Consider the following 8,693-nt stretch of genomic DNA (forward strand, 5'->3'; position numbering starts at 1 on the left):
CTTTATCTGTCTACAATACTGCCCAGTACTAGGACTAGGCTTTATCTGTCCACAATACTGCCCAGTACTAGGACTAGGCTTTATCTGTCCACAATACTGCCCAGTACTAGGACTAGGACCAGGCTTTATCTGTCCACAATACTGCCCAGGACTAGGACTAGGCTTTATCTGTCTACAATACTGCCCAGTACTAGGACTAGGCTTTATCTGTCCACAATACTGCCCAGTACTAGGACTAGGACCAGGCTTTATCTGTCCACAATACTGCCCAGTACTAGGACTAGGCTTTATCTGTCCACAATACTGCCCAGTACTAGGACTAGGCTTTATCTGTCCACAATACTGCCCAGTACTAGGACTAGGCTTTATCTGTCTACAATACTGCCCAGTACTAGGACTAGGACTAGAACTGCACTTCCATTCTCAACGATTCTCCCTAAAGTGTGCACTCGTTCACTACCCCTCATGGACTTATTTACATTTACGTCATTTAGCAGACGCTCTTATCCAGAGCGACTTACAAATTGGTGCATTCACCTTATAATATCCAGTGGAACAACCACCTTACAATAGTGCATCTAAATCTTTTAAGGGGGGGGGGGGGGGGGATTAGAAGGATTACTTTATCCTATCCCAGGTATTCCTTAAAGAGGTGGGGTTTCAGGTGTCTCCGGAAGGTGGTGATTGACTCCGCTGGGTTATGTAGTGTAACCTTGGTTACCTTGGTTAGAGTGAGTTTACAGTTCTACCCGGATTTCTGAGGGCGGAGTGAGCAAGTGCACACTTGGTTGAGAAAGGTATAGGGTATGAAATAGGGTTTTATTATTGGGTCTCACCCTCTGGTTCAGGTCGCGACCCCAGGGAGGTGACCTGGAAGGGCCGGTAGGGTTTCCCCTCGGAGACAGGAAGCTCCACACTCTCCTCTGATGACACGGTAACATCCGGCTGAGACTCGGAGATAGACGACAGGAACTGGTCCATGTCTGCCCTCTGCTCCTGAAGCAACTCATCTAGAGGACGAGGAGAAGAAAGGAGGAGAGAGATGAAAATCATGGAATCATTTTTAAATTTGTCACTTTGTAAAGAACAGGTGTAGACGAACAGTGAAATGGTTAGTTACGGGCCCTTCCCAACAATTTCAAAAAAAGATTCGAAAAATTAATAACACGAGAAATAAATCCGCAATGAGTAACGATAGGCTATATACAGGAAGTACCAGGTAATAACATGGCTATATACAGGGAGTACCAGGTAATAACATGGCTATATACAGGAAGTACCAGGTAATAACATGGCTATATACAGGAAGTACCAGGTAACAACATGGCTATATACAGGAAGTACCAGGTAATAACATGGTTATATACAGGAAGTACCAGGTAATAATATGGTTATATACAGGAAGTACCAGGTAATAATATGGTTATATACAGGAAGTACCAGGTAATAACATGGCTATATACAGGAAGTACCAGGTAATAATATGGTTATATACAGGAAGTACCAGGTAATAACATGGTTATATACAGGAAGTACCAGGTAATAACATGGTTATATACAGGAAGTACCAGGTAATAACATGGTTATATACACGGGGTACCAGTACGGAGGTGACGTGCAGGGGTACGAGGTAGTTGAGGTAGATATGTACATACAGGTAGGGATAAAGTCACTAGGCAACAGGATAGATAATAGACAATAACAGCAGTGTATGTGATGAGTCAAAAAAGTGAGTGCAAAAAAGGGTCAATGCAGATAGTTAAATAGTTAAATAGTTAGTCCGGGTAGCTATTGGTTAACTATTTAGCCGTTTTATGACTTGGGGGTGGAAACTGTTCAAGGTCCTGTTGGTTGCAGATTTGGTGCATCGGTACCGCTTGCCATGAGGTAGCAGAGAGAACAGTTCATGACTTTGGTGGCTGGAGCCGTTTGACAATCTTTAGGGCCTTCCTCTGACACCGCCAGGTATAGAGGTCGTGGATTTCCAGGGAGCTCGGCCCCAGTGGTGTACTGGACCGTACTCACTACCCCTCTGTAGCGCCTTGCGGTCGGATGCCAAGCAGCCGCCATACCAAGCGGGGATGCAGCCAGTCAAGATGCTCTCGATGGTGCAGCTGTAGAATTGATTGAGGATCTGTAGAACTAGAACGTTTATCCTCCTGCCGGGTAAGAGGCGTTTCTGTGCCTTCTTTATGTTGGTGTGTGTGAACCATATTAATTCCTTAGTGATGTGGACCCCCGAGAATCTTGACGCTCTCGACCCGCTCTACTGCAGCCTTGTTGATGTAGATGGGGGCGTGTTTGGTCTTCATTGTCTTGCCGACATTGGAGGGGGAGGTTGTTGTCCTGGCACCACACTGTCAGGTCCTCTGACCACCTCCCTATACGCTGTCTCATCATCATCGGTGATCAGGCTTACCACCGTTGGTGTCGTCAGCAAACTTAATGATGGTTTTGGCCTCGCAGTAGTGGATGAACAGGGAGTACATAAGGGGATTAAGTGCACACTCCTGAAGGGCCCTCGTCTTGAGGGTCAGCGTGGCGAATGTGTTGTTGCCTACCCTCACCACCTGGGGGCAGCCCGTCAGGAAGTCCAGGATCCAGTTGCAGAGGGAGGTGTTTAGTCCCAGGATCCTTAGCTTAGTGTTGAGCTTTGTGGGCACTATGGTGTTGAACTCTGAGCTGTAGTCAATGAATAGCATTCTCACGTAGGTGTTCCTTTTGTCCAGGTGGGAAAGGGCAGTGTGGAGTGCAATAGAGATTGCGTAATCTGTAGATTTGTCGGGGCGGTATTTGACCTTTATTTCAACAGGGAATCCCCATCTGAGTCCAAGGTCTCTTTTACAAGGGAGCCCTGCGTTTTACAAGCAACAGATAAAATACACACAAAAAAAATAAAAAATAAAATACAAATCATAGATAATACCCTAAACTGCCGGAACATCCCATTTCAACAAGATCTGCAGATTGTTCCAGCAGTGGGGGGCGCATTCAAAACTAAAAACCCAATTCGGTGGAGACCCGAGGCACCTCTAAGAGTTAACCAACGCTGAAAACGCATGTCTTTATACTTCAACTACAAAGTGAAGTTGTGCAGTAGAGCTTTGTAAACAAAGAAGGGAGTAATGATGTGACTTTAATGAGGACAAGACAACCTTTTGATACGTATGTGAATTATTGTGCATCCAGGGTGTCTGGGATGATGGTGGTGTTGATGTTGTTGTGAGCCATGACCAGCCTTTCAAAGTATTTCATGGCTACAGATGTGAGTTTTACAGGGCGGTAGTCATTTAGACAGGTTACCTTGAAGTTCTTGGGCACAGGGACTATGGTGTTCTGCATAAAAACATGTAGATATTACAGACTGGGTCAGGGAGAGGTTGAAAATGGCCAACACATTCTGGTAATCCAACGAATTGGCGAGGGCACTAGAACAGTCTGCAGCACCCGGCCCTCACCCTGCTAGAATCTGAAGTCAAATGTCTACTGTTTGCTGATGATCTGGTGTTTCTGTCCCCCAACCAAGGAGGGCCTACAGCAGCACCTAGATCTCCTGCACAGATTCTGACAGACCTGGGCCCTGACAGACCTGGGCCCTGACAGACCTGGGCCCTGACAGACCTGGGCCCTGACAGACCTGGGCCCTGACAGACCTGGGCCCTGACAGACCTGGGCCCTGACAGACCTGGGCCCTGACAGACCTGGGCCCTGACAGTAAATCTCAGTACGACAAAAATAATGGTGTTCCAAAAAATGTCCAGTCACCAGGACCACGAATACAAATTCCATCTAGACCCCGTTGCCCTAGAGCACATAAAAAACGATCCATACCTCGGCCTAAACATCAGCGCCACAGGTAACTTCCACAAAGCTGTGAACGATCTGAGAGACGAGGCAAGAAGGGCCTTCCACGCCATCAAAAGGAACTGTATATAGACATAATATGACATATTTTATTATTTTGGAACTACTGTGAGTGTAATGTTTACTGTTTATTATCTACTTCACTTGCTTTGGCAATGTTAACATATGTTTCCCAGGCCAATAAAGCCCCTCGAATTGAATTGATACAGAGCTAGAGATATACAAAGCTAGAGATAAAGAGAGAGAGGGCTAGAGAAACAGAGAGAGAGATAAAGAGAGAGAGGGCTAGAGATACAGAGACAGAGAGAGACAGAGAGAGACAGAGACAGAGAGAGACAGAGAGACAGAGAGACAGAGAGACAGAGAGACAGAAACAGAGAGAGAGAGAGACAGAAACAGAGAGAGAGAGAGACAGAAACAGAGAGAGAGAGACAGAGAGACAGAGACAGAAAGAGAGAGAGAGAGACAGAGAGACAGAGACAGAGAGACAGAGAGACAGAGAGACAGAGAGACAGAAACAGAGAGAGAGAGAGACAGAGAGACAGAGAGACAGAGAGACAGAAACAGAGAGAGAGAGAGACAGAAACAGAGAGAGAGAGAGACAGAAACAGAGAGAGAGAGAGAGACAGAAACAGAGAGAGAGAGAGACAGAAACAGAGAGAGAGAGAGACAGAAACAGAGAGAGAGAGAGACAGAGAAACAGAGAGAGAGAGAGACAGAGAAACAGAGAGACAGACACAGAGAGACAGAGAGACCGAGACACAGAGAGACAGATAGAGAAACAGAGAGACAGATAGAGAAACAGAGAGACAGATAGAGAAACAGAGAGACAGATAGAGAAACAGAGAGACAGAGAAACAGAGAGACAAATAGAGAAACAGAGAGACAGATAGAGAAACAGAGAGACAGATAGAGAAACAGAGAGACAGATAGAGAAACAGAGAGACAAATAGAGAAACAGAGAGACAGATAGAGAAACAGAGAGACAGATAGAGAAACAGAGAGACAGATAGAGAAACAGAGAGACAGATAGAGAAACAGAGAGACAAATAGAGAAACAGAGAGACAAATAGAGAAACAGAGAGACAGATAGAGAAACAGAGAGACAGATAGAGAAACAGAGAGACAAATAGAGAAACAGAGAGACAAATAGAGAAACAGAGAGACAGATAGAGAAACAGAGAGACAGATAGAGAAACAGAGAGGCAGATAGAGAAACAGAGAGACAGATAGAGAAACAGAGAGACAGCACTGTACTGTGACCCAGTTCTGTCAAAGCATCCCACTTTAATCTACAGTAGATGCGCGCGCGCACACACACACACACACACACACACACACACACACCTCTTTTATAAACCTAAATCAAAATCTACAAACATCTAGAGATGCAGCAGGAAGACATTTCAGATCCCCCAATCTCCCTGCTCCTCTCATCTCGTTTCCTCTCATCTTGTATAAGTTTTTGAGTTCACAGTCCTACATGAGTCAAACGGAAAGACAGCCCAGATTTTGCAGAGTTATGCGGGCTTAGTTTAGTTTCCCAAGCTGAGACACACAGCGAAGCATAAATATATACTGTTCTGCATTTATGTTATGGAGCTCCATTAGCCAGCCAGGATCACTACTTTGAGTAACAGCACCCTCCCAAAAAAACCTTTCGAACAGCGGTAAACTCTTTTCAACCGGACAGAAACTTCCACTATTATATAAGCAAGTTAAAACTACAGTCTGGTCAATACGGGACAACATTACTCTGAGATACATTACTCTGAGACGTTGTTCCAGAACTTGGGTGAAAAGTGTTTTCAAACGTCTCTCTTTGGGCTGGATGTGTCAATGTGTAGTTCATACATGAATCATCTATGAGCAGAATTACTGTTTTTAACTCAATGCTACTACTGCCACCGCTACCGCCGCTACCGATGCCGCTACCGATGCCGTTACCGATGCCGCTACCGATGCCACCGCCGCCGCTACCGCTGCCACCGCTGCCACCGCTACCGATGCTGCCGCTACCGCTGCCGCCGCTACCGCTGCCGCCGCTACCGATGCCGCCGCTACCGATGCTGCCGCTACCGCTGCTACCGCTGCCACCGCTACCGCTGCCACCGCTGCCACCGCTACCGATGCTGCCGCTACCGCTGCCACCGCTGCCACCGCTACCGATGCTGCCGCTACCGCTGCCACCGCTACCGCTGCCACCGCTACCGATGCCGCCGCTACCGATGCCGCCGCTACCGCTACCGATGCCACCGCTACCGATGCCGCCGCTACCGATGCTGCCACCGCTGCCGCTACCACTGCCACCGCTACCGATGCTGCCACCGCCGCTACCGCTGCCACCGCTACCGATGCCGATGCCGCTACCGATGCCGCTACCGCTGCCACCGCTACCGATGCCGATGCCGATGCCGCTACCGATGCCGCTACCGATGCCGATGCCGCTACCGATGCTGCTACCGATGCTGCTACCGCTACCGATGCTGCTACCGCTACCGCTACCGATGCTGTTACCGATGCCGCTACCGCTACCGATGCCGCTGCCACCGCTGCCGCTGCCACCGCTGCCGCTGCCACCGCTGCCGCTGCCACCGCTGCCGCTGCCACCGATGCCGCTGCCACCGATGCCGCTGCCACCGATGCCGCTGCCGCCGATGCCGCCGCTGCCGCTGCCGATGCTGCTACCGCTGCCGATGCTGCTACCGCTACCGCTACCGATGCCGCTACCGATGCCGCTACCGATGCCACCGCTACCTCTACCGATGCCGCTACCGATGCCACCGCTACCTCTACCGATGCCACCGCTACCGATGCCGCTACTACTCCTACAGCTTTGGCAGTTCAGTCCCTTACTACTCACTAATATCATCCTGGATCTCGTCATCCAGTGTGTGTGTGTGTGTGTGTGTGTGTGTGTGTGTGTGTGTGTGTGTGCGCGCAGCACTCACCAATCTCATCCTGGATCTCCTCGGCGACGTAGGGAACCTTGTAGAGCAGAGACAGACTCTGGTTCATCCTCTCCTCGATCACACGTAGGTGGGTCATCACCTGAGATAGGACACACACACAGTTGTGGCTTCGTGACAATGACCACACAAAACAGCCGCTCACTGACAGTCACACCATCAAAACACCAGCTGAGTGTTGACTATTGTAGGATAACGTTTGATCTGATTTAATCTAGGTCCTACTCTTTGTCCAGAGGTGCAATGTCCCACAGCTAACGGATGACAATAATGTGCCTTTACAACATGCTCCTAAACACACACACACACACACACACACACACACACACACACACACACACACACACACACACACACACACACACACACACACACACACACACACACACACACACACACACACACACACACACACACACACACACACACACACACACCTTCCAGTTGATGTTTGACAAACAGCCTAGTTCTACAATTACATAGAGATTTCTCTCCACCAGTGAGTCTGCCCTTCTGAGCTGAAGAGACAAACCGAGACTGCGAGAGAGAGAGGGGGAGAGAGATCATCGACTCTCGATGGGGCTATCCTGCAGGACAATAGACTCTCGATGGGGCTATCTGCAGGACAATAGACTCTCGATGGGGCTATCTGCAGGACAATAGACTCTCGATGGGGCTATCTGCAGGACAATAGACTCTCGATGGGGCGATCTGCAGGACAATAGACTCTCGATGGGGCTATCTGCAGGACAATAGACTCTCGATGGGGCTATCTGCAGGACAATAGACTCTCGATGGGGCTATCTGCAGGACAATAGACTCTCGATAGACGCCAGTCTAATAAATACATTTAATATACACAATCACAAAGAAATGCGTTCATATTTTATTTAGGAAGGTCATAAAAAAAAAGCATGATACTAACAATTTATTTCAAAAGAACAGAATAGCATGTTTTCAGATTTCCCTGCGCTATATTAGTGGAGGCTATGGCTGCGCCGTGTCAATGAAATGAAATTGTTAATTTAGCAGCGATCGCATGCTTATATTCCCCACTCCTTTACAATAGAAACAGGATCCAATATAACAGAATACAGCAGAAAGGGTATTTGCCCCCAGATGGGTACTGATATTTGCCCCAGGTTATTCTAGGAAAACATTACATTTTGAAACAGACCATCTGTAAAATATTTTGTGTTGTTTGGCAAAACTAGGTTCATTAATTAAAAACCTTGGAATATGCTCTTCCTGATAGGGAACAGCAATCATAACGTCTGGTCTACATGGACCTCTGATAGGGTACAGCAATCATAACATCTAGTCTACATGGACCTCTGATAGGGTACAGCAATCATAACATCTGGTCTACATGGACCTCTGATAGGGTACAGCAATCACAAAGTCTAGAGGATCATTTGGAATAGTAAACAAACACCAACAAGCTTCTCAAAGATGCCCTCTGGTGACCCAACTAGCATTAATGGCAACAATGGCTGACGGTATAGTACTATGACATCGGAGCACGCTGCACGCTGTGCTGCACTATGACACAACTTTTAAAAAAGGAAGAGCCACTGTAGGAATGGACAGAGAGCCGGGGGTTAATCCCAGACAGTCCAACAACTCTTACGGTTCTTTAAAACAGACCACAGCGCCAGCCCTCACAAAGCACAAAAGGCTTTTCTTACAATGTACTTTGGAGTCACATGTCAAATTTACACAAGAAAATAGACTTCAAAGCTCACAATGTTTCAGTCTGTTTGGCTTGGCTGCCGTGCAGAGCTGAACGTCGCTAGAACGTCAAGGGGGATTTGATGGCCGAAGAGAGAATTTACAGCCGCTGATAAACAGGATGTAGAG

General features: G+C 47.7%; 1 protein-coding gene across 16 annotated transcripts in view; it reads right to left on the minus strand.

Annotated features, from left to right (window-relative positions):
- The window catches only part of aplp2 (amyloid beta precursor like protein 2), a 151,184-nt gene that overhangs the window by 26,954 nt on the left and 115,537 nt on the right, over nucleotides 1–8,693 (minus strand). For all 16 annotated transcript variants that reach the window (XR_014378933.1, XM_082956529.1, XM_082956528.1 and 13 more), the window contains 2 exons: nucleotides 6,816–6,915; nucleotides 837–1,010 (listed from right to left, as the gene is read on the minus strand). Coding sequence is in view for 15 of the 16 variants with exons in the window: in XM_082956529.1 (XP_082812655.1) it covers nucleotides 837–1,010; nucleotides 6,816–6,915 (274 nt within the window). In the remaining variant the exon portion in view is untranslated. The remainder of the gene's footprint in view (nucleotides 1–836; nucleotides 1,011–6,815; nucleotides 6,916–8,693) is intronic.

Source organism: Salmo salar, chromosome 09 (assembly GCF_965601325.2).
Source record: "Salmo salar chromosome 09, fSalSal1, whole genome shotgun sequence".
NCBI classification, from domain to species: Eukaryota; Metazoa; Chordata; class Actinopteri; order Salmoniformes; family Salmonidae; genus Salmo; species Salmo salar.